The sequence below is a fragment of the Notolabrus celidotus genome, chromosome 1, assembly GCF_009762535.1.
Source record: "Notolabrus celidotus isolate fNotCel1 chromosome 1, fNotCel1.pri, whole genome shotgun sequence".
In the NCBI taxonomy this organism is placed as follows: Eukaryota; Metazoa; Chordata; class Actinopteri; order Labriformes; family Labridae; genus Notolabrus; species Notolabrus celidotus.
Genome location: NC_048272.1, coordinates 36,118,822 through 36,145,921, shown reverse-complemented (window position 1 = coordinate 36,145,921; position 27,100 = coordinate 36,118,822). Strand labels below are relative to the sequence as shown.

At 39.9% G+C, this 27,100-nt stretch overlaps 1 protein-coding gene across 5 annotated transcripts; it reads right to left on the bottom strand.

Annotated features, from left to right (window-relative positions):
- Positions 1-3,740: 3,740 nt before the first annotated feature.
- On the bottom strand, positions 3,741-8,164 carry LOC117816248. Of its 5 annotated transcripts, none has more exons than XM_034688452.1 (5): positions 7,794-8,164; positions 6,104-6,238; positions 4,197-5,989; positions 4,011-4,098; positions 3,741-3,892 (listed from the first exon to the last, which is right to left on the bottom strand). In XM_034688452.1, the coding sequence occupies exons 1-3, from the start codon at positions 7,843-7,845 to the stop codon at positions 5,400-5,402; spliced, it is 777 nt and encodes a 258-aa protein (XP_034544343.1). In that variant the 5' UTR covers positions 7,846-8,164; the 3' UTR covers positions 3,741-3,892; positions 4,011-4,098; positions 4,197-5,399. The 5 variants fall into 5 exon arrangements, with proteins under 5 accessions (XP_034544343.1, XP_034544350.1, XP_034544358.1 ...); XM_034688459.1 differs by having other exon boundaries at positions 4,662-5,989; XM_034688467.1 differs by having other exon boundaries at positions 4,706-5,989.
- Between the last annotated feature and the right edge of the window lie 18,936 nt (positions 8,165-27,100).

Sequence of the window (27,100 nt, the reverse complement as noted above, 5' to 3'; positions counted from 1 at the left end):
CCCTAACCCTAACCCTAATCACAACCCTAACCCTATCCCTTATCACAACTCTAACCCTAATCCTAACCCTAACCCTAATCTTAACCCTATCCCTAATCACAACCCTAACCCTAATCCTAACCCTAATCACAACCCTAACCCTATCCCTAATCACAACCCTAACCCTAATCCCTATCCCTAACCCTAATCACAACCCTAACCCTAACCCTATCCCTAATCACAACCCTAATCCTTTCACTTATCACAACCCTAACCCTAATCTTAACCTTAAACCTATCCCGATCCCTAACCCTAACCCTAATCACAACCCTAACCCTAACCCTATCCCTAATCACAACCCTAACCCTAACCCTATCCCTAAACACAACCCTAACCCTAATCCTAACCCTAATCACAACCCTAACCCTATCCCTTATCACAGCCCTATCCCTAACCCTAATCATAACCCTAACCCTAATCACAACCCTAACCCTAATCACAACCCTATCCCTAATCACAACCCTAACCCTAATCACAACCCTAACCCTAGGATCAGGGTGAGAATGGTTCTGTAACAGAAATGCACACAATTGGGCAATTATAAGGCTGCTCATAAAAACTTGGTACCTTAAAGGGTTTTCAACACAAACCATTAGTTTTTGCAAAGTTAAGGTAAAATACACGGCTACAAAAGATCCTAAATTACGAGCCGTTCGGGAGTCGAAAGAGCCGGTTCTTCTTTGGGAGCTGAGTTAAAAGAGACGGCTCTCTGAAAAGAGCCGAAGTTCCCATCACTAAAGCACATGCTTACTACCATTTGCATTCTTAGTTGCCCTTGGAACTATTTGTATTGTAAAACGTATCAATGTAAATACTTCAGACCGGTTCTAACCCTAACCCTAATCCGAACCCTAACCCTAAACCTAACCCTAATCCTAACCCTAACCCCAACCCTAACCCTAACCCTAACCCTAATCATAACCCTAATCCGAACCCTAACCCTAATCCGAACCCTAACCCTAAACCTAACCCTAATCCGAACCCTAACCCTAATCCGAACCCTAACCCTAAACCTAACCCTAATCCTAACCCTAACCCTAACCCTAATCCAAACCCTAACCCTTACCCTAATCTGAACCCTAACCCTAACCCTAATCACAACCCTAACCCTAATCATAATCACAACCCTAATCTGAACCCTAACCCTAACCCTAACCCTAATCCTAACCCTAATCTGAACCCTAACCCTAATCTGAACCCTTACCCTAACCCTAATCTGAACCCTAACCCTAATCACAACCCTAACCCTAATCACAACCCTAACCCTAACCCTAATCTTAACCCTAATCACAACCCTAACCCTAATCACAACCCTAACCCTAATCACAATCCTAACCCTAATCACAACCCTAACCCCAACCCTAACCCTAATCCTAACCCTAACCCTAATCTGAACCCTAATCACAACCCTAACCACAACCCTAACCTTAATCACAACCCTAACCCTAATCCTAACCCTAACCCCAATCTTAACCCTAATCACAACCCTAACCCTAACCCTATCCCTAATCACAACCCTAACCCTAATCCTAACCCTAATCACAACCCTAACCCTAACCCTATCCCTAATCACAACCCTAACCCTAATCCTTTCACTTATCACAACCCTAACCCTATCCCTTATCACAGCCCTATCCCTAACCCTAATCATAACCCTAACCCTAATCACAACCCTAACCCTAACCCTATCCCTAATCACAACCCTAACCCTAATCCTAACCCTAATCACAACCCTAACCCTATCCCTTATCACAGCCCTATCCCTAACCCTAATCATAACCCTAACCCTAATCACAACCCTAACCCTAATCCTAATCACAACCCTAACCCTAATCACAACCCTAACCCTAATCATAATCCTAACCCTAGGATCAGGGTGAAAATGGTTTTGTAACAGAAATGCACAAAATTGGGCAATTATATGGCTGCTCATAAAAACACGGTACCTTAAAGGGTTTTCAACACAAACCATTAGTTTTTGCAAAGTTAAGGTAAAATACACGGCTACAAAAGATCCTAAATTACGAGCCGTTCGGGAGTCGAAAGAGCCGGTTCTTCTTTGGGAGCTGAGTTAAAAGAGACGGCTCTCTGAAAAGAGCAGAAGTTCCCATCACTAAAGCACATGCTTACTACCATTTGCATTCTTAGTTGCCCTTGGAACTATTTGTATTGTAAAACGTATCAATGTAAATACTTCAGACCTGTACCATAGTGATAAACAGATAACACTTCAATTTGAATCAAGTAAATACCACTTGTATACTTTAAAACAGAGGGTCATTTCATTCCTCGTGGACTCAACATGACAGCATTTATACTTTTCAAGTAATTGATCTTAAACACTTTCAAAAAATGAACAGTAGCAAGACTCACATATCCCTTCGAGCCACCAAATGGTATCATAACAATGGTGTATGCTGTTTTGTAATGACACAGCACAATTTTATAATTTATTAGAAATTTATTCAAATTATTTCACAGACCCCCACGCTATGGTTCGCGGACCCCCAGGGGTCCCAGGACCCCACTTTGAGAACAACTGAGCTAGAGTACGGTAATTGAGCTCTCAGCCTGCAGAGAAAGTTGTGAGGCACAGACCCCAAGCTCTCTGCCAGACTCCACTGGTCACACTATAACTTAAATATAAGACTCTTTGAATCAAAAGAGCACTCTACAAGGTTCATGTACCATAAAACATAAACAATATACCCCCGTTTTCTGTGAATGCATGATTATGAAGTGAAGGAGAAAAGATGTGAAAAAAGTTGCGCAGTGTCGCTGTCTTTTCCAGCATAGTGTGCACTCAACTTTCAATGAATGGGGATGTGTTTTGTAAATCGGGTCAGGTCGCACGCAGCCATGTTGGAATAATTTTCCAGGACTATATGTGATTTTCCAAGACATTTTACTTTTTCTCCCATTTTCCAGGTGTTTTCCAGTACTGGAAAACTGGTCAACTGTTTTCCAGGTTTTCCAGATTTTCCAGGACGCGTGGGAACCCTGTAATAATCTTCAGTCTGCTCCATGTGAACCTGCATGTTCAAACACTGTGACTCTGCTGTCTACGAACCTGTTCAGATGCATTTAATTTAGTGAACCTTTTGATTTATTACTTCAGTGAGGAGGATGAAGGATTTCACAGATCACCAGATCATTTCACATGTCTGACTTTTTATTTTATTGATTTAATTTAACATCAAAATGAAGTGAAGTGGAGAAAGTCTGGATCTGCAGGAGGTTCAGAGTGTTCAGTGGGCTGCTGTATTGCTGCAGCTTTATCATCAAACTGGTTGTGTGATGTCGCCTTTGTGTAGTTTAACCATAGACTGTATAAAATATGGACGTAGTATCCGTGACGTCACCCATCTGTTCCTGAGAGCTGTTTTGAAGCAAATCGACGGCAGCAGCCATATTGGTAATGCGGAACTCAACTAGGCAGAGTGTGACGTAGTGTGAGCCTCTTAGCCAATGGCTGTGTGTTCCCGACCGGGAGTCACGTCAGTCATGTCCTTATTTGGGCAAAACTCGTAATCTTAATATCTTCTTAACCGTCACGTTAGAAAAAAATTCACCCCCCGTACAGTGTGTGCCGATAGAGAGATCAGCTTTGTAGGGCCAAGCCGTTTTTTGAACCAGGCTGCAAACATGTTTATTAATGCTGCAAAGATCGTCTTTTTCCCATTCATATCAATGTGGTTTCCGGTGTTTCTGCAGCCAGCCTCAAGCGGATTTTCGATGTATTGCAGTTTATAGCACTTCCGCATTGGCTTCATGATTTGAGACCGGAGTTTGCCGCTTGAGTTTGACTGACGCCCTCTCTGAAGAGAACCAGAGACCCAGGAAGAGTCCTTCACTGTGAAATCAAAAACATGTCATGAGCATGTCAGTGTCTCCAGACCTCATGGTGTCACAGAAAAGCACAAACATTTTATATCAAAGCAGTATAGATATATATTTAAATTTCTGCTCACTGGAAGCCTCTGCGCTCCATCTCGTTGTCGGTCATCTCTCTCATTTCATCAGGAGGAAACTTTTCTTCTTCTCTCATCAAGGAAACATCTGGATCAACATCAGGAGCAAAGGAATGAAATTCAGAAATACACATCAAACATATTTGAATGAGAAACACAGTCTGGGCTATTAAAACATGATCATACTCATCAATGAAGATGCAGCATTGTTAGAGTCTAACTTTCCTTTTTCCACATCATGTGAACGGCAGCAGCTCAGGAGGTGGAGCAAGAGTGAATGAACAGTAAACACACTAACAGTTGTGTTTCTTTGTCTGATTATAGTAATCACTAGAGTCAGTCAGAAGACAGAAATGTAAAGTGCTTTGAAAGATATGACGGATAAGACGACTAAATCAGCTGCCTAACTCCCTTAATGCTTGGCCTTTAAATGTGTGAATGCTCCTTTAAATCTGAGAAGTTGGTGTTACATCTAACATTTTTTATTCTTACTATTCCTCTGTGCTTAACTTTCAAAATAATGCATAAATAACCACAGACATAAATAATTAAAGGTCTTAAGAGCACTTACTATTATAGACTTCTATTCAAAACATCAAAGTTACATCTGCTCAGATTAAAGGGCTGACGTTTGATTAAGTTTATTCTTACCTTTTCTCAGTCTTGTCCTCCATGTGTCAGATATTTATGCTTACCGTCTTCATCCATATGAAATAGATGTTTGAAGTTTCCCTCTATAAGTTGTTGTTCTGATCTGCTGGTGTAGAGCAGACCAGGTGGTTCTGGTTCCTGTGTTCTGAGGAGAAGATGTTTGGTTTCCTCTCGTTTCTGCAGTTCTTCTTCTCTCTCCCTGTGTGGTCCAGTCACGGCTCCATCAGTAAGAGTCTCTCGCACTGTGACCAGGGAGGTTGAGTCCATCCGAAGACATGACCAGGGCTACTTCTGTCCTCTCCAGCCCCGCCAGATGCGAAGGCTACATGCACGGCGGAAGTCGACAGCCCCGCCAGACGAGAAGGCTACTTGAGATCTAACAGGCCCCGCCAGATGCAGAGACCTGCCTTCAGGATCAAAGAAAGAAAAGTCCATCCAGCCGCCACGCAAAAAAAGTGGAGATGGAAAAAATAGGCCCCCGGTGCAAGACGCTATCTCAGGAGTCTTCAGTCCCGCCAGATGCAAGGGCTGTCCCTGGAATCCCTTGTCCCGCGAGACGCAGAGGCCAGGCGTCAGTGGACTAAGAGAGGGTCACTGCAGCATCCTTCAGAGAGAAACCTACCTGTGGTGAGGAAGAGAGACAGCATGGAGGCCCCTCGTCCTCCTCCTCTTCTTGGAGGAGCTGAGACAAGAAGTTGAGGGAGATGCAGGGTCTTTGTCGCTGCTGAAGAGTTCTGTTCACTCCTCATGGGCCCGGGGACTGAGGGTCTCAGGCTCCTGCTGAGGGATCTGAAACTCAGACACTTCGTTTGCAAAAGGAAGAAGATAAGGGTACGCAAGAGGAGGAGCAAAAAGAGAAATGAAGTAGCCAAAAGCGGGACCATAAGCAGCAGCATAGAGGGTAGCATAAGCAGCAGGGTAGGGGTTAGCAAAGGGTGCATCGTAGGGGTTAGGATAAGCGGCAGCGTAGGTGTTAGCATAAGCAGCAGCGTAGGTGTTAGCATAAGCAGCAGCGTAGGTGTTAGCATAAGCAGCAGCGTAGTGGTTAGCGTAGGCAGCATAATAGGGGTTAGCAAAGGGTGCAGCATAGGGGTTAGCATAAACAGGAACAGGATAAGCAAGAGAAGCAGCTTCAGCAGGACCCTCGTGCAGCAGAGGAGGAGAGGGAGGTCTGGCATCATTCAGCTCCTCCTCTCTCTCCTCCTCTTCTCGGCTGTCAGGTCGCTCAAACCTGTCAGGAGCGTCAGCACCTCCGTCCTCTCCCTGAGACCCGGCCACCTGCAGCTCCTCCTCGTCCCCCAGACCAACAATGTCGATCTCCTCTTCATCTGTGTAAAACAAAGCAGGACGTGTTCAGAGACACATACAGTTACTCCACCTTGAGTCAGGAGGTCACATGAGACAAAGAAACACTTATTGTGCAGAACTATCATCCCTCTCACCTCCTCCATCAGATGTGTGAGGCTCCTCCTCCTCATTGTCCAGACCCACGACATCGATCTCCTCCTCCTCCTCGTCCTCAGCAGGGGGCGGTGGAGGATCCTCGATGACGTTGTTCCTGGGCCAGAAGAGGTCATCTGAGTGGGAAAGGTTCACATATTGCACGGTTAGACTCATGTATTTGTTTATGAATATGGTGTTTTATAAGTTTTAATCTGCAGACAAATGTAGCATCTGATTATAAGTTCATGGTTACACAGCAAAGCAGTTGAGACTTTTCAGAGTTCATTACTTAACTTTAAAAACCCCATCTCACATTAAAACAAGAAACCTTTTTGTTGCTCCACTAAAATCCATTTGAACACAGTTTGAACATGACGACCTGTTCAAAGGTTCAGTCAGGTTGAACCAGTTTTTTGGTGAACTTATTACTTTTACTCCATTTGAAAGACAAATATCATACTTTTGACTCCACTACATTCCTATCAATCAATCAATCAATCAATCAATCAATCAATCAATCAATCAATCAATCAATCAATCAATCAATCAATCAATCAATCAATCTTTATTTGTATAGCGCAAAATCACAACAAACGTTATCTCAAGACGCTTTTACAAAGATAGGAGGTCTAGACCACTCTGTTAAATTATGAAAGCTATGTGTGTGTACGTGTGCGTGTGAGTGTGAGTGTGTGTGTGTGTATGTGGGCGTGTGTCTCTGTATGTTTAATTGCAGCAAATATGACAATAGTGTGAGATAAACTGGGTGAGAGATGGTAATGGAAACAAATCTGTGGGGGGGTAATCTAAATGATTTAATAGGGAGACCAAACATTAAATAATAATACATTAATCAATTAATAATAATAGTAATAATAATAGATAAATACATTAAAAGCATAAAAAGATATATAAATACTTACATTAATGACCATCATCATCATCATCATCATCATTATCATCATCATCATCATCATCATCACAATTAATAATCATTATAATTATTTTTATTACCATTATTACATGCAGCAACTATTAACCTTTCAGTATGAAAACATAAACATGTCTGTTAGATGACTGAACTCATTAGCTCTGGTTTTAAATACAGTAACAGTTTATTTCATCACACTGAGCTGTTGCTGTGTTCTGATTCTTTAATTCTGCTTTATTTATCTGCTAATATTTGTACTGAAAGACTGAGAAAGCTCTCATTAAATCAAACTCAGACACAGGAGTCAGTTTGTTTTCATCTGCATGTTCTGACTTCACCTCCCTGAAAGTTCTATCCTCTCCATGGTGACCCAGAAACACTGATTTTAAGCATTATTTAAAAAACAGCTCAGTCGCCATCTTTGATTTAGTCAAATTAAACGATAAGTATCGAAAAAATGATCATATTAAATACAAATAACAACATTTCAAATCACCACAGCAGGGTTTACACGTGTATACATTTACCGGGGAAACCGTACAGTCCTAAAATATTGTTATGAAGCTATTTTACACCAACAAAGATCGTCTGTGTGTACCTCTCAGTCAAATCACTTATTCCCCAAAACTTCGATTAAATGTCAAATTTTAACTTCCAACAAACTTAAAATCAGCATTTATTTCATAAGGGAGCATGTTCTAACAATGTAAAAGATCGTTTTTCACTAATAAAACCTGAAATATTTGAAGATATCTTACCAGCAGAGTAGTGAAACCACCACCTGTCTCTGGCCCACAGGTACTCCTCCATGAAGAGTACGTGGAACAACTGAAGGTTTCTTAAAGTTTTCTCTTCGAGGTTTCCTCCGGTCAAGATATCCAACAAGGCTTATCAGCAGATCAGTTTTCCCAAAGTTCAGTTTCCAGCAGAGAGATTTTGCACGGGGTTACCTCCGGTCAAGTCCAGGTGCAAAAGAGGATTCTCCAAAGGCCTGAAGCTCTGAGGTCACCTCGGGTCACGTCACGTTACCATGACAGCCACTGACAGAATATGGGTGGCATTAATTATTGCTCTTCTGTGTTATTAGTTATAATGTGAGTGATCTCACATTGTCTCTTTAGACTGTGAGACTCTGCAGAACCTGATAGTGTCCATGAGTTCAAAACACACTTTCACATTTGTTACATTAAACTGCAGAGACAAACTCGCTCTCCTTATTGTCCACTTTACTTATATATATATATATATATGTATATATATATATATATATATATATATAGAGAGAGAGAGAGAGAGAGAGAGAGAGAGAGAGAGAGAGAGAGAGAGAGAGTTTTCTCTATGAAGCCATCAGCTGAAGAGACTTGTTGCAATTATTGTATTTTGTTTTAAGCTCAGCGCACAATTTTACGCACGGCTTGCACAATATTTGAACCGCTCCATAATAATGTAACCCTATAACGCAAAGCGTATCATATTTGATACATCAGTTTTTGACACCTCTACGTCATCAGTGTGATATATTTTTTTCCCGAAAAACCTGATGTAAACATCCATGCACCAGAAGGTCGTCACTTGAGACATCCAAAATGGCAGCTGTGGATCAGTGACCCACTCGAGGTTTTTCAGGGATATTTTTGCCAATTTTGAAAAAAGTTTGGATGAAAAAAACTTTCAAACTGTTACTGAAACTTCAAGAGGAATAGTTACTGGATTGATGCAATGTAAAACTAATTAATATTTCATTACTTATTTATTGTCAAATCGGGATGAAAATGTGTGTATCATAATAGATACAGCAGGTATATAAGGTCATTTATTTGGAGATCTGTCAATCATAATTTTTCATAGTTACATTATTCCATAGAGGAACATACAGTCTTTTTATTATTTAAGAACATGTTTAAATGACATAATTAGATATATGTAGAGTAGAAATTCAGATATTAAAATGTATATTGTATTTTTATATATGCAACCTGCTGTATCATGAAGATTGATGACTGGTTGATTGTTGCCATGGCAAATAATTGTCTCTTGCTCATTGATTTCCATTAAAAATTGAACACTTCTGAGAAGAAATATACAATGAATACGTTTTTTTGTTGTGTAGTAGATACAAAATATGTATGACGTTGTCATGCAATATGGGGAAAAAATATTTCTAGTTTTGAAATTACTTTGGGAAAAATGTGAAGGAAACTCAAAGTTTAATAGGCTAAAAAATATATTTTTATATGTTTTAGTTTGTTTAAAAATATGAAACATTGAGCAAAAAATGTGTACCAAAATGACTCATGTATCAAATATGATACAAATTAAAACTCATTGGAAAATTGCTTTTTAATTTATTTTTTGTTATCATTTGTCAGACGGTCCAATAAACACTCCATTTTCAAATAATTTGAATTTTCTGGCAATTATTCGATGGTTCATGCTTTAAAGGGTTAAATCAAAAGGACGCTCAATTTTTAATAATAATTCTACTTTAATATTATCCCAGAGGAATTTAGATCTGCATCAGGTGTCATGACAGAAAGAAAGAACACAAAGTCCATCAGAAACAGAAACAGAAACTCCACAGCTGAAATGAAAACAAAGATCCTACTACCACGCTGAGCCAAAGACTGAAAGCAACACAGCGAAGGCAGTTTGAAGCGCTGTGCTGTGGCAGCAGGTAAAATCAACTGATTACTATAATTCTTCAAGGTGTGATGAGCTGTCTCTTCCTCCCTGCCACTGCACGGCACTGTGCCAGCTCACAGTCGCGTTGATTAGGCTACTGGGCACGCTGATGTACAGGTGAGTGGCCTTTGAGTGTTTGTAAAAGTGAACTAAAGACTTACCTTTTTAATCTGGCTTTAACTTGGAGTAATATCCTTTTAGCTATGGGCTTCATTATTACCATTATATAACATGTTTTAACATGATTTTTATTTATTATATTGTATTCTATCATTTTTTTTTCTGGTGTTTATCTGATTTTATTTTATTGATTTTATTGTAGTGGTTTTCTTTTCTGTTATTTGGTTTATATCTGATTATATTTGATTGATTTTATTGTAATGATTTTTGTTTTAAAGTATTACATATTACTTTCCTCTATCTTGCTTTAGCCCCATGCTTGATGAAAGGTGCTTTATAAATAAATACGAGTTGAGTTAGTTTTATTTACAGGCTTTCATGCGTTCATTCTGAGAGGATAGGATATGGACAGAAAAAGACACTGGGTGAGAGGTAGTGATGGAAAGAGGCTGCAGGTTGGAATCAAACCTGGGCTGCCCACTAGAGGACTATAGCCTCTGTTCATGGGGCGCGGAACACAACCACTAGACCAAACCAGTGCCTGAGTTTTTGTGATTTTTAAAGGGGAACATATTTCAAGGTTTAGATTCATGAAATTTGAACTTACATATTAGACATGATATTCATCATAAACAGAAAGATAATTGATGAATAATGTTTGTTGGTTTTCTGGATGACAGCCTATAAACTCCTCAGACCTGGATAACTGGATACAACCTTCTGGAGGAAGACTGGAGCTCATGTGATCACCCTCATCACACCATAGAGGTAAGCATTACTTTTTAAAAACACTGAAGTCTGTCTCCTGAAGTCTGAAGACTGTCTCCCTAAAAATGTGAACATCAATCCCTGTCTGATGCGTACAGGTTGTGAAGCTGATGTGTGAGCAGTGACACTGTCTGGTGTTTGGTGTTACTACAGGTTGGCCTTCAGAACTCTGAACTACAGTTCTGTTTTGGACTTCCTTTTATCTTTCTCTCAGTATTTGAGGAGGACATGAAACGTTAGGGTTAGCTTATGTAAAAAAAAAAAAAAATTGTGATCAAATTTTCAGTATATTTTTATAATTACAACAGAGAAATCCCCAAAACAAAGTTTACACAGATAACAAAAAGAAGAGTACAGGAGAGAGGGATCATGTCCATTGCCGATGTCAGATAAAGGATAAGGAAGCAGAGACCAACAGAAACAAGCAAACAGGAAATACATTTTCCCTCTGTAGGATCGCCATAGCACGAATGACAAACATAGATAGGCAAAAGAAAATTAGAAATACAAACAAGAACACACAAAGAAAAAACAAACAAACAAAACAACCCCCCCACTCCACCCCATCCCCCCAAGCAACCTCCCACCCCATCCCAAGGACCCCGTGGACGGACTAAATTTTGCAGTGAATACAATTAAAATGAATAACTTGATGATTAGGATTTCTGGAGGATAGATTAGATTCCAGTTAAGATTGCTGTCTGTGGATGGTAGGTCCCTCTTCCATGCACTGTAAATAGGTAAAGGTTTAACCAAAGCTTTCAACAACATAGCATAAAAGGAGGAGACAAAGTTATTGGAGTGAATCAGGGCTGCATGAAATGGATGGGAATCTAATGGGCTATATCAGGGAACGTCATAGGTCCGCATTGCTGTGCATAGCTGGAGGTAGATAAAAAAAGAAGTTCCAGGTAAATTGAACAGCTTCTGGATGTCTTGGAATGAACAAAAGCCACAGTCTCTGTTTGGGGCCTAGTCTCTGACCTCATCACTCCTTGCAGATTTATTCTACTTTACCAGTCAAAAGTTTGAACACACTTTTTCATTCAATGGTTTTTATTTATTTTAATTATTTTCAACATTGTAGATTAATACTGAAGACATCAAAACTATGAAATAATCTGGTTTTGCCATAATCTGGATTACAACAGTAGTCAAATAGAGCTATCCATTGTGTACTAACCCTACCTCTAACAACACAACTGATGGTCTCAAACACATTAAGAAGGCAAGTCATTCTACAAATGAACTCTTGACAAGGCTCATGTTAATTAGAAACCATTCCAGGAGACCACTTCATGAAGCAGACTGAGAGAATACTAAGAGTGTGCAAAGCTGTCATGAAGGAAAAAGGGGGCTACTTTACAGAATCTAAAATATAAAACATATTCTGCTTTGTTTAACACTTTTTTGTTCATTCAATAATTCCATATATGTTATTTCATAGTTTTGATGTCTTCAGTATTAATCTACAGTGTTTCAAATAATTAAAATAAACACAAACCCTTGAATGAGAAGGTGCTTCCAAACTTTTGACTGGTAGTGTACATGCAAGGAGTGAGGCGTAATGAGAAATCTTTAACCCCAGTCAGAACTGCTAGGTATATGCAGGTTGAGGTGGTGGGGCTGAAAAGTTTGAACGCAGCACTGATGCCGAGGAACGACAGAGGAGAAGCCGTGTCTGGAAATCTGCCAGCTTAAATGGATGGACAGACTGAGAGGGTCTGTCATGTGATTGTGAATCACACATGTCAAGTGTGAAACCAGAGCATTTAACTACTGCTTTTTAATTATACTCATCTTGTATTGTTGCATTTAAGGTTTATTATAATCTTTTTCATATAAATGTGTTTTATGTTAAAGCTGATATGATCACTGTGGTGTCAATATAGTTGTATAAAATCTTTTGTGTTATTTTATTATCAATATCTACTATTTTCTTCATGTGTGTCGATTTAGTATCTTTTAATTAATTTGTGATATTTAAACATTATTCAGGTGGAGGCTTCAAATAAGCTCTCTGAGTTTTCTGCCTCTCGTTCTTTTTTGTTTGTATTTTTTGTGTGTATTTTTATCTTTATATATCTTTGTTCTTTTGTGTGTGTGTATTTTTTCTAATTGTGCAAATAAATGAACAATAAACAAGAGCAGCTTGAACTTGCTCACAGAAGTTATTAATCTTTGTTCTTTGGTACAGTTTTGTTTTCTTTTAAAAAACTTCACAGCTTTGAACTTCACTTTTAAAAACTTCACTTTAACTTTCACTGAAAGAAAGTAATAATGGTCTAAAACTGGTGCTTCTTAATTATCGGTTGCTTGTTACTGTTGCTAAAATCTGCCAAATTGAAGGCTGTAACAAAGTCAGCGCTGTCATGTAAGGTTTTAACAAGGGCCCTTATTTCTTGCTGTGGTTTGAGGGTCTGGTCGTGAACCAGGAATACAGTAGCTACATGAAACAGCAATGCAGCTGATAAATGTTGGACAAGGTAACTGGAGCAATTTAGTCTTGCTTTCTTTTCTATCTGTTTTATTACCTCCTATCATTTTAGATAACATCCTCCATTATTTAGCAACCAGCTCAGGTGGACGCTGCAGAACACATAAGCTCTGTAAAGCTGTGTGTGACTCAGCTCCAGCTATTAAGAGTTAGCTGTGAGTAAAAGTTCCAGATACTTTATGGAGCTGCAGAGAGGAGTGCAGCTGTTTTTTCCTCATCTTTAATTTTCCAGACAGTTAAACAACAAACACACACAGACACTTCTTTCTGTCATAGATGGCTCAGTGATGCTGCACTCTGAGATGATTTATACTGCAGCACCTGGAGAAATGTATACTCCCATTAATGACTTGACACAGTAGCAAAACAACCGTGATGGGCCCGCTGCAGATAGTGTTTTGGCTCTCCTTCTTTCACCAAACAGGCTTGGACACATAGACTCCAAACAACTTTAGAGCAGACGATCTCTGTCACAGTGTAGAGACTCACAGAGTAACTCTCATCTCAACCAGCTTATGCTCAGAACTACGAACAGCAGCCATAACAACACATTTATCTGAACTAAAAACCTGCCTCAAACCAGCACAGCCTGATATTCAAGCTACAAAACATCCACAACAGGTTTGGGCAACACTCAGACAAAATAAAAAGCTCAGAAGCTTTACATATGCCTACACTTTATCAATGACAGCACCTGGTGCAATATCATCCAGACTATAACTTTTATCATGTATGGCAGGGGTTCCCAAACTTTTAAGCCTGTGACCCCCAAAATATCTGTGCTAAAGACTCGTGACCCCCACTGTCCCTCAAAGTGATTTAATGTGGCTTCATTTAGCTGGTCTGCAGAAAATTAGCCTACCTATATGAGCATGTGGCTGTGTTTCCTGTGCCGTTATGAATTAATCTGCTGCTACTGATGCTTTTGATAATTAACTGTTCACTAACCCTAAACTTAGGAGTCTTCCGGCAAAAAGAAAGGCAGAAAACTCATTACATTTTCTATCTTCAAGGTTTTATTTCAAGTTTAGCTACTATTTTTGGCGATATTTTTTACTATAAATGGGTCAAATTTACTATTTTTAGATAACTGTTGTAATTCATCTTTTTTATTGCATTTTTCTGTGTTTCTTTGTTCATCACAAGTTAACAAATTATATAAAACTAATTCAAAACCAACAAAGAGAAGAAATAATAATAATACTGATAAAGATATAAATAATAATAATAACAATAATAATAACAATAATAAACAGTAAAACCAAAAAGGAAGGTAAAAATAAGAAAACAAGGTAAATAGTCAGAAATAAATAATTAATATTTTTTAGGTAACTTAAAAAAAAGAAAACATTCTGAAAGACATCACACGACCCCCCGTTTCTGTCTCGCGACCCTCCAGGGGATACCGGCTAACACTTTGGGAACCCCTGATGTATGGCACAAGAACCACAGTGGGTGCTCATTTCCTAACATATGAGACTTAATAATTATACAGCCATAAGTTTAAATTCCATCCCCCTCCATGACTCAGCAAAGTTTGTGTTAATATTGTTTAAGTCCAAATGTCTGGCTGTACTGTTCTCTGCTGATGACACTATCCTATCCTGCTAAAAGCTGCTTCTTTAACAGGTTTTTTTTTATCAGTTTGAGTTTATCTTTTCTCCTTTTTGACACTTTTATGCTTTTGGCTTGCTAAAAATCTTACAGGTAAGTCTGATCATTCTTTGTCTTACACCTTTGTATAAGATTTTCAAAAAAGTTCCTTTCACACACGTTATCACGTGACAAGGAGTCATAGAGTCATCGGATGTACAAATTAGCATTTCCCAGCAAGCCTTTCTTTCATAACCATTAAGAAGAACTAGATTACGAAGGGGATTAGACACAAAGTGAGGCTACTGAGTGGTGAAGGTGGACGTCCATCGTGGGCCCTTCCTCAGTGTGTGGGCCCGGCACTGATTGCACTACCGCCACTACTTACGCCAATGACTTGACATTTAAAATCAGAGTAATTATTAACCAACATTTAGCAAACATGTATCTTATAAGCAGTGTTGGCTTTTGATCTCCTCTGGGGAAACCTGAGCAGCTTCATGACCATCACAGCTAGTTAACAATGCTGCTAATCAGGGGAAGCCAACTTCTAATTGTTTATTGTTCTTCTCTTGTCTCGCTTTTGAAGCAATGATGAAACAGAAACAAGAGAAAAGATTGTTTATTTTCTTGTCATTACATTCTGTTTGCACTTTTACTTTAAGTCTGAGACATCTTTCTTTCACTAACATTTTCTCCTCTTTGTCTTCATGTTCAGGGCTGTGAAACCTCAATGACACAGCAGGCTGCTCAAGGTTTTATGAGGAAGATGATCAAATGGTGCGTTTGGACTGTAAGTGTTCCAGCAGGTGAGCAGTGAAATGTCCTCACCTTCAAACCTTTAGAGTATTATCTTTTATAACACACAGGCACCTCTACCCACAACTTTATGGATTTTATTGTCTAAAATACATCAAATGATGGATTTAAATCTACACTTGTTAAATATTAATTGCCTATATTTAAAGACCTGTTTTTGTAGCCTGGCTCCCATACAAAGATTATAAAATCAAAAAAGAAACTAAATCCATTAAAATGTTTTTAAATTAAACCACATTTGTGTTTGTGCTGGTCTACGTCATGGCTAGAATCTTCTGCCAACCTGTCAGGCAGCCGACTCCCTGAAAACAGAGAGAGGAAATAATAGGATTAAATTCAGAAAAATCAAACTGGTTTGATTAAGTCTTGCCTATAATGGGAATTTCACAGTTCCAGATGCTCAATGAATTATACTTTGATCAATATTCCCAGAGTCCTTTGTGACATATTACATTCATGTTTCAGATATTAACTTTCCATGAAATCAGACAGGTTATTCAGTCAGTGTGTTTTTAAGATCAAAGTATGGTTATAAAGTCCTTCTTATCCTTTATACCCAGATACAGTATATAAATGCAGTGAATGTAACATTGCAGTCAGGCCACTGGGTGGCAGCAGTGGTACAGTTATAGTAGGACCAACCTCAGATGTTCTCCAACTGATTTTATCACGAGTTACAACAAGTCTGCAGGCATTTCTGGAGTTTCAGTGTGAACACAGAGGTGTGAGAAGAAAACAGATTGTGAGAAACTCATGTTGCCTTGTTGTCTGTTTGTTGGGATGCAGATGTTTCAGTATTTTCTGATCATTCTGAGTCTCTCCTGAGCAAGTCAGACTTTGGAGGGCAGAGGTAACATTCAGACTATGAAATCCAAGAGAATGGGCTTAGTTGCTTCAGAAGAACACTGTGGGTAACTTGGACATCTCTGTATGTGTGCAGGAGGTAACAGAGTAACAGACCAGTTGAAGCTAATGAAGATACATCTAATTAGCACTGTGGTCTTGGGAGCGGCTGTGTGCTGCCTTGTAATGCTAGCTTCTACCAGTGTTGTAGAGTTAAACAAAACTCAACTCTGATTCGAGTCAGAATCTAATCCCCTTTAGCTGAGTTACAGTCGCATCCTCATTGATCATAAGAAAGATGGCTGTCTCACCCTAAACTTTGACTCCCTCTCCTTTGATAAAGCTGATAGTTAGAGCTGGCTCAGGCTTGGACCAGCTCTTAGTAATGCTGCTATAGGCTTAGACTGCCAGGGGAACTGGCGCACTGACACACTGGGATCCTATCTCACCCCCTTTCCCCCAACCGCCCCATCACTTACTTTAACTCTACCTGTCCCTTTAAAGTTACTAACCATAGACCTTTCTGGAGTCCCTGAGCTCCATTGTCTTGTAGGTTCCTCTGAGCTGCCGTAGACGTCCTCCTGCTGCGGACGTTCCAGACTACAGCTGATACAGACGTGCTGGACTCCAGCGGCAACAGCTACTGCTACTCATCTGATCACTATCACTGCTACCTCTATCTCTTATTCTCCTCTATCCCTCTTTCCAGACCCAACTCGGTCGAGGCAGATGGCTGTGTAGCATGAGTCTGGTTCTGCTCGAAGTGTCTGCCTGTTAAAACGACGTTTGTCCTCGACGCTGTAACTAGCTAAATACTGCGAGGCGCAATGTTCATGGTGGATTAAGGTGGGGTAAGACTGAGTCTTACCCTGTCTTGGTATTGGTTCATAATTTGACAAAGAGTGGTCTAGACCAGCTATGTTTGTAAAAGAGTCTTGAGATTATGTTTTTTATGATTTGGCGCTATACAATAAAGATTGATTGATTGATTGACTGTGTGACCCTGGACTGACTTTGTGAGACCTCTAAAATGTGTAGAAAACGTGTTTCATTTATCAACATTAGATTCTGACTGAACCGGTCAGCGTGCCTAGAGATTTAAATGATCAATGAAGTTACAGCACTGTGCATCATATGTGAATGTGCAGCCAGCCTCTTAAAGGGGAGACACATTGTTTCTGCTAGAGCTCAAAAATACCTGCAGCCCATCCACTATTGGATTTAACTAACTAGGACAAGTGGCTCTGTGGTTGAGTCCATTTAGTTGCTAACAGTAACGTCATCAACAGTCCAAATAATTTCAGCATCTCCCTTACTTTCCGGGGTACATGTTGTTTGAGCTTATCCCTGTCTTCTTCTTGACGGTGTTCTAACATACAGCACATGTTGCGCTGCTCTCACCTGCAGTTGCTATCCAATCTTTAAAAAGCAAACCTCACAATTTGTGTTAACTCATTAGCCATCATGACAGGATCTGATGCTGAACAACATGGCACGTTAACACACATACAGGCAAACACACATGCCAGCCCTTGCTCCGAATTTCTGAAATATTTCGGCCTAAGTAACAAAAACAACAACAGTCTTTATCTATGAATAAGTCTGAGTCCTCCTCTCCATCTTACTAGTCATAATTCAGACAATACCTGAGTCCAAGTCAAAGTCACGACCCATGAAAAGTCCTGGACTCCAGTGGAGCATTGCCTTCACCCTGCAGTTATCAGCAAAGAGGATGAAATTAAAGTTGTTAGCTTAGCTTTGCGGACTTACAAATCTATTGTCACAATAACATGACCTGTTGTTTCGGCTTTTGGCATCACATCCACCTTGGGGGTTGATTAAATCCAAACACACAATGCTGTTTTCATTCTGAATGCCCAGTGAGACGCAACAGGGCCAGCAAATGGTTTCTTTCTTTAGAAATGGTTCCTCACATATTTTTTGCATATTTTAATTTCTTTAATCATTCCTTCAGTGTAAAGTGACATTCACCCACCCTTTTCAAAACAATGTCAGAAGTAGACATGGACAAAATGTCTTTTTAAAATATATTCCAAAGTTTGTGTGAAGCTAACATGAGGCCTCAACAGTCTGCGTTTTTAGGAACATAGCTCCTCTTCCCCCAAGCAATGTTTCTCTGTTAACTCTGAAAAGTGAACTTAACCTTTTAAAATTTTCATTCCCTCCTCCAATAGACACATTTTTGAGAAAGTCTGAAAAATGTTCATCGTGTTCTCACTGTCTGTGTCTCAACTTGTCAAAGCTCCTGTAAGGATCCCAACAAATGTTATCCTCCTGTAAGGAGCTTTTGGGTTGTGTTGATTTGGCAACTTATGTGGCACTTTTCAAGGTACTTCAAGTCGCTTTACATGAAGTGCAAAAAAAAATAAAATACAAAAAACAGAGATAGGGAGGGAGTAGATGTCATGTGTTGTAGGCTTTTTTGAACAGGTCAATCAATCAATCTTTATTAGTATAGTGCCAAATCCCAACAAATGTTATCCTCAGACTCTTTCCAAACAGAGCAGGTCCAGACCGTACTCTATGTTCTATTATTAACAAAGACCCAACATCAAGACAGGATAAGATCAAGTCCCATCTTACAGACAGGACTCAGTCTGATCTCATCTTAATCCACCATGAGCAGAGCACTTTGCAGCATTTAGCAAGTTACAGTGGCAAGGACAAACTTCCTTTAACAGGCAGAAACCTCCAGCAGGACCAGACTCATGTTAGACAAACATCTGCTGAGACCGTGTTGGAGAGAGGGATAGAGGGACATGAAAAGAGAGATGATAGTGGTGAGACAGAGTAGTAGTAGATGTTGCCGCTTGAGTTGGGAACATCCAGCAGGACGTCTATGGCAGCGACTCAGAGGAACCTACGAAACAAGGGAGCTCAGACGGACTCTGTCCTGTACATGATTAAGAATGGTCACTCAGAAAGACTCTTTACCTTAAAATGTAAACAAAAAAACACCTAACCCTGGCAGTAGGAACATGCATCACTACATTGAAATAGTAAATTGTGCTGCTGGTAATCTGTTTTGCTTCTTTATGTCATACAGACACAGCAGTATTAATTTCAGTATGTTTCATCACCAGCTAAAACCCATTTTAAAACAGCAGCTTTAACAGGGAAATATTAACAAACCAGCACACAAGGATTTTGTGCAAAGTTAGAAAATTATATTTCATTTTGTGGCCTTTGGTTGTTCATGACAACCTGTCACTAAGTAAGAATGTCACCCTTTCTTTCATATTGAATGAAAATACTTTTGTATTCTTACTCTCTATAATATTTTTGAGATTAAACCAACACCGTCTCAATCACACCTTGAAAAAATAATCCACACACTCATCTGGACTCACTTTGACTGGGCTATTGCTCACTCCTTCCCATTAACCATGAATCACTCTCCCCTCCAATAGATTGGTTTTAACAGATGGCATCACATCACCCTGATCTTAGCTTCTCTACATTTGCTCCCTGTTAGTTTGAAAATGGGTTTTAAGATTGCACTGATCTCTCGTAAAGCATGTATTGGATGCCTGACATCATATGAGCCTTAGATCCTTATGTGGGGCCTTAAAGGTTGTACTAAAGTCGAGACTTAAAACCAAAGGAGATCGTGCTTTGCTGTTAAAGTCCCTCAACCTGCCAGAGAAAATAAGGCTCACTGGATCAGTTACATCTTTTGAATCACTTCTCATATCACCCACTTTTATAGACTTGCTTTTTATGTGATGTGGTCTTCTTGCTGCCTCAACATTCTATAAATAATGAATGAATGATTTTAATTTTAGTTATTTTTACTAAGCTTGTTTATTTGTCCTGCTTTTATTGTTTCTTTAAATGCTTCTTTTTGTTCTTATTCCCTTTTATTACCCGGCTTTCTTACTGACCTTCCGGTTGCATAAGATAGTTTATTCTGATTGGTCAAAACCAAGTGGCAACCTCCATTCTAAAAATATGAGTCCAATATGGAAGTGTGAAAAACTGCAGTTCATCAAGGATCAGCTTGAGGCTGGCTCCAGAAGTACCGGAAACCACATACACACCAGTTCAAAAAAGACGATCTTTACAGCAGAAATAAACATGTTTACAGCCTGGTTCAAAAAATGAGTGTAGTCTGGATAGCTCATTTCTCGATCAGCACACACTGTACAGGGGGTGAATTTTTTCATAACGCTGTAATTTCAAAGATATTGAGATTACAAGTTTTCCAATGAGAGGCACAGCTGACTTGATTGACAGGCGGGAACACTGTAGCTGTTGGTGAGAAGGCTCAAACTCCGCCTCTTTACATCACAATCGCTCGACAGCAGCAATATGGCTCCCCCCAACGATTGGCCTCAAAACAGCGCTTCACAAACAGATAGGTGACGTCACGGATACTAGGTCCATATTTTATACAGTCATTGGTAAAAACCCCTTAACAACGTTTGCTAACTTTAATAACTCTAATAACATGAGCAACACCAGAGACAAACTGATCACACATCATCTCAAATCAATCCAAGGAAAAGAGTTCAGACACATTTAGCTTCTGCTTGTTGACACCACACACCATAAGGTGAGGTAAAACTGTAGCTTCTGTTAACATCAAAACAATGTGGCTAAAATGCTAGTTTAGGTTAGCATGCTAATGTGGCAGGCTAAACAACATAGACGTTTTCATCTTGGATCCTGTCTAGCAATATTATCAAGGAGCAGAGCAGGTGAGAGAAACTTTAAGTTGGCGATCTCTACAAAAAAACTTAAACCATGAGCGGTGGTGATGATAGCAGCAGGGTTCAAAATTGTGACATTAGTTTGTTTTAAAAGGTGTGTGAACCGCAGAGCTCAGAGAAGAAGGAGAGCTGAATGAGGACAGTTTCATGTTCAATCCACCGCAACAGGCAGATAAGAATCCATCACCATTGAACGACAACTACATAAATCATTTAAAGCAATAAAATCATCTTTTAATCAAGTATTTGCCAGCATGTTTGTAATTTAAGTTAGTAGCCGGGTAATTCACGTTGGGGCCTTGTCCACCCTGTCGGGATTCTATTTCCATTAACTACCTGCTAACCATACATTATCCCTTACTTAATGCTCATATTGTTTTTATTTCTTCTTCAGGCTTTTATCTCTTCAAAATGCACGTCTCTCTTTTGATGGTTTCTAACTGTCTGTGGCTTGTATCTCTTTTATCTCTGCTTCTTTCACTTTGTATTGTTTATATCTCTTTAACTGCATACATCGTATTAAGTCTCTGGTCCTCTTGGTCTCGGTTCTTGTTGGTTGAGCTCTTCTCTTGCTTGGGTTCTGATGCTGTCTATATTGGATTTTCTTGTTGAGTTCTCTCCTGCTGTTGGACTGTGACATCCACGACTTCATTTGGTCCTACCAGTCTCAGAAGCCAAACAGCGTGCATTGGCTGAACATCGGCTCTTTTAGTTTGGTGCTGAATCATCCAATTTGGACACAATGTCAGCCAAACTAAGCTTCTCACAGATTGGCCTGATGTGTTAAATTTGCAGGGCTTTGGTACAGGGAAGCCTTGAGACAGCTTCGAGCCAAAGAATCAAAAAGATGACGGGAGCAGTTGAAGTCAAATATCCACAGCGTTTTTGTTCGATTATGTGTTGCAGTGAGCTTGTATTAAAGGGATATTTCAGTTTTTTTGAAGTGGGTTTGTATGAGTTTTATGTCACTAGTAACTGTAGCAGCCACAAGGGATACCGCTCAGCTCGGCCCCTTTAATGAGAAACTGCAGGGAGAGACAGCACGCAAGCTAGACTACAGTTTCTGCAGACGGGGTCAGTCCTGCCAGATAATTTAGCTAATTTTAAAAGACTCTGACACGGGCATTCATCTCTGTTTAGATGTACTTGTGTACTTTTTTCTGCACTTCATGTTGCCAACAGAAAGCCTGTTTGTTTTTGCACTATTTGCAGACACGACTGAGACGTGCTCTTCCTCTTGCAGCGCACTGATCAGCTGTTCAGGTTTGCAGGCTTCAAAGTGACAAAAATACAACCATCTGCACCACCAGGTAACTCAGGATCTCCCCTGCTCTCCAGTTTTGCTCAGAATATCCCTGTAAGTACTCTTCAGTACAGGACAGATAAGATAAGATCATGTTATGATGTGATCGTATAGGACCTTTCATCAATGTCTCAAACTCTGATGGATAAAAGTGTTTTCCAAAAGCTTTAAAAAATGTTATTCCGTTACAAAATCATCTTGTTCCTTTCATATTGTAGAGGCACATTCATGGTCTTACACTGCTTCATTTTTAAGTTAGCAGATGAAGGCTAAAATACCCTTTGTTGTTGTTGTTGTGAGGAGATCAGGCGTCCTTTTGAGCCCTGGCTCTCTGTAGTTCCCACAAGAATAAAGCAACCTTTAGGAGGGAAAGGCCTCCTAAAATATTCCATGAAGAACATCAAATACGGACTCTCTTATACAATACACGAGAAAATCCATTCCTCCAAAATCCCCCAAGTCCTTCTGTGACCCTTGAACTCAATCTTCCTTTTCAACTTTATCCAAGACAAACAACAAAGGAAAGAAGTGCACCTCATCTCACCTCTTTGCCTGCTTCTATTTAATATAATCCGTTTTCATTCTGGAAATTAAAGAATACCTTGTTCCTTCAGGTCTAACATCAAAATAGACTGACTGTTTCTTGGATTGGAGGTGAAAACTTTGAGACACTATCTTGCTTTCATTAGAATAATGTATGATGCCATTTCTAGCTTTTTGTACAACTTTTTAAAAAGCTATGTAAGTGATATATCACTGTTGATTCTATTTGTACAAAACAACATTCTTTGAGGCAAAATTTTACAGTAAAAACAATAAAAAAGTGACTTTTTCTGGGCATCAATCAATCATTCTTTATTTATACTGTGCCAATTCACAACACAGCTTTCCAAACAGAGCAGGTCTAGACCGTACTCTATTATTGACAAAGACCCAACATCAAGACAGGATCAGATCCAGTACCATCTTACAGACAGGACATCTTAATCTACCATGAGCAGAGCACTTTGCAGCATTTAGCAAGAAACCTCCAGCAGGACCAGATTCATGTTAGACACACATCTGCTGAGACTGGGTTGGGGTAGAAATTGGGGAGATGGAGTTGCAGGAAGACAGAGATAGATAGAGATGAAAAACAACAATGACAACAACAACAGCTGCAAGCAGATGTATGGTTACAGTGCCAATGATAATGGTAAAAGTATGTGCCCTACAGGAACAACAAATTAATGCTAACAGGCTGACCTTAATAGCAATTAAAGCCAATAGATCTAATATTAGCACTGGCAATAACGAAATGATAGAAATTAAAGTATCATTTATTGCAGATGGAGGGGAACTGTCTTAAAATTAACAGTAGCTTTGTAACAGTTGTTACTAATGGTGAGACCGATAGTAGTGTTTGTAGCAGCTGGAGTCTGGCACGTCCACATCAGCAGGCTGTCTATGGCAGAGATCCAGAGGAACCATGAGACAAGGGAGCTCAGGGACTCCAGAAAGGTCTAAGGTTAGTAACTTTGACGGGGCAGGAAGAGTTAAAGTAAGTGACAGACAGAGAGAGGAGAGAGAGGGAAAGAATGGAGCTCATTGTGCCAGTTCCCCAGCAGTCTAAGCCTATAGCAGCACAACTAAAAGATGGTCCAAGCTTGAGCCAGCTCTAACTATAAGCGTTATCAACAAGGAAAGGGGGTGTCTGCCTCCCTGACCCTGAGGGGCCTGATAATTGAAGGCTCTACCTCCCATGCTACTTTTAGAGACTTTAGGTGCTGAACAGGCCTGCATGCCGGGAGCAAAGTGTTCTAGAGGGGTAATAGAGCACTATGAGCTTTTTAAGATACAAAGGTGTCTGATCATTGAGACCTAGGCAGTGCGAATCACTTAACACACTCCACTCTACCAATTTGCATTTATGAGAAGCAGTTCTGCATTTCAAAGTCCAACTGTGTCCCTCCATGAACTAAAATTCTGGTTTCCTAAAGAATCCCTGTGTTTAAGAACAAATATAATCCATAGACTCTACAGAAATAGCTCTGAGTCTTATTCCTCATTCATCCCTCTGAGGCTTACAGTGCCAAATTTGGAAATAAAGAAAGCCTCCATCTTAAGTTTCAATGGCTCCACACCTCCTCCCCTCTTTAAAACACACCATCTCAGTTCCAACATGTTTTAAAAACCTGATTTAATTCAGAACAAGTGCAAACACATATTTAGAAACAAACTATGGAGTGTGACAGATAAGTAATCGAAGGACAAACTTCTGTTCCAGCTAACCTTTTTGGTGAACACAACATCTTCTAGCCACTGCCAGATTGCCTGTTTACCAAGCGTGGTATTTAGCTCTGGCTGATGCTAAAAGTGTTTTAAAATCTGTTTCAACAATCTAACTTTGTCCTTCACTGTGCCCAGATCTCTGTAAAACTTCTCCACCATAACCAAACACCCAGCTCCGGGACCACAACCAGTCAGCCTCCATTCATAAAAGCAGCCTTAGAAATCAGAACACCTCTTGGATCTTCTCTTAACCTTTTGCAAGTTCAAATCTCTGATTAAACTTGGTTTTCTTACCTCTGTCTGTGTCTGTACTGTGGGTCCCATCCTGGATTTGTTAAAACAATGAGATCAATCATTCAATCTTTATTTTTATATATTATCCTCAGACTCTTTCCAAACAGAGCAGGTCTAGACCGTACTCTATGTTCTATTAACAAAGACCCTATAGACCCAACATCAAGACAGGATAAGATCCAGTCCCATCTTACAGACAGGACTCAGTCTGATCTCATCTTAATCCACCATGAGCAGAGCACTTTGCAGCATTTAGCAAGTTACAGTGGCAAGGACAAACTTCTTTTAACAGGCAGAAACCTCCAGCAGGACCAGACTCATGATAGACACACATCTGCCTCCACTGAGTTTGGGTTAGAAAGAGAGAAATCAAGAGAGAGAAATATTAGTGATGAGATGGATAGTAGTAGTTGTAGCAGCTGGAGTCTGGCAAGTCCACAGGAGCAGAGATCCAGAGGAACCTACGAGACAAGGGAGCTCAGGGACTCCAGAAAGGTCTATGGTTAGCTGCTGGAAACGTTTTATTAATTGTGCAGTCTAAGCATGAGTCAATGTTTAACCTTTAAACCTTTATTATTTATATTTTGATACCTCTGTTTAGAGAAATAATACCCTCAAGATAGGTCGGAAGGTCAGATATATTAATGAGCACTTGTAGTTATGGATCTGGCCCATAGCTGTAAATTCTACAGTTATTTATTCATAAGTTGTGTTTTGTGAATGTATTGTTCATATTATTTGTTGAGAGTGTGAACAAACTTTTGTGGCATATGAGTTTCCCCACAGGAGATTAATAAAGTTCTCTAATGTCTAATAAGATAAAAGCAAATACTTAAAATGAGAGTAATCGGTTTTTCATCCCCTGCCATCATATCATTACAGTGATAACAGTTGTTAGATTTCACCTTCTTGTCGAGTGCAGACTCTGCTGTTCTTGTATTTGTTGAAGCTCCAGAGATTTCTAATTTTCTGAAAATGAAAGTGACAAAAAGAAAGCTTCACATTCTTTCATCATTCATAGCGTTCGATACAGCTTTTCTTTAGAGCTACAGAATGTTTTAGGTAATCTCTATAAACAGATATCTACAAGTGAGCGCTCAGTCTGCAGGGTAGAAACATGATTTTTAACAAAAGTGTCTTGGTTTCAAGGACTTTTCTTTTTTTTTCCTTCTTGCAATTTGTCCTTATTGAAGATAAATTCATAGTTGAGGAAAGATAGGAAAGTGAGGTGTAAGAGGGGTGGAAGACATTCAACAGAGGGCTTCGAGGGGGCTGAAATTGAGCCCAGGATTGCTGCAATTATGACTCAGCCTCAAACGCTGGACAGAGTGAGCTGGGGAGATGCACCATCCAAAAAGTACTGACCCAACGCTTTGGAGCAGATTTGGTTGTGTGCAGGGAAACGCTATATGCTTAGAGATGAGAAAAAGCAAAGGTATGTGTGGAAATACATCCAACAACCGCTCAGCTATCATATTAAAACTTCCTATGATCAGTCAATCTTTATTCATATAGCACCAAATCAAACAACCGTTATCCTCAGACTCTTTCTGAACAGAGCAGTTCTAGACCGTATGTTCTATTATTAACAAAGACCCAACATCAATATCTATTCTGTCCTTTTCTCTAGTGTCATGGTTTGGCCAAATATCTCCATCCATCCATCCATTATCTTGACCGCTTATCCCATTAGGGGTCACGGGCGGCTGGAGCCTATCCCAGCTGGCTTCGGGCGGAAGGCAGGGTACACCCTGGACAGGTCGCCAACCTATCACAGGGCTATCACAGAGAGACAGACAACCATTCATGCACACACTCACACCTACGGGGCAATTTAGAGAGATCAATCAACCTGAGCACGTTTTTGGATTGTGGGAGGAAGCCGGAGAACCCGGAGAGAACCCACGCATGCACGGGGAGAACATGCAAACTCCACACAGAAAGGCACCCGCCCGGCCGGGGATTCGAACCAGGAACCTTCTAGCTGTGAGGCAACAGCGCTACCCACTGCACCACCTTGCAGCCCCAAATATCTCTAATGGAAAGGAATTCAATGAACCAGATTGTTAAATGGTCAAGCAAGTTGACTGGTGAGCCACAGGCATACACAGCATCCCTGTACACTAAACAGGTACAGCGGAT

What these genes read in the sequence shown, in the direction of transcription:
- LOC117816248 (XM_034688437.1), bottom strand. Translation starts at nt 7,845, where the DNA reads ATGGAGGAGTACCTGTGGGCCAGAGACAGGTGGTGGTTTCACTACTCT. An exon ending in GTGGTTTCACTACTCTGCTG is followed by an intron (nt 6,239 to 7,793) that starts GTAAGATATCTT and finishes TTTCCCACTCAG; the next exon opens with ATGACCTCTTCTGGCCCAGG. An exon ending in TCACACATCTGATGGAGGAG is followed by an intron (nt 5,990 to 6,103) that starts GTGAGAGGGATG and finishes TGTTTTACACAG; the next exon opens with ATGAAGAGGAGATCGACATT.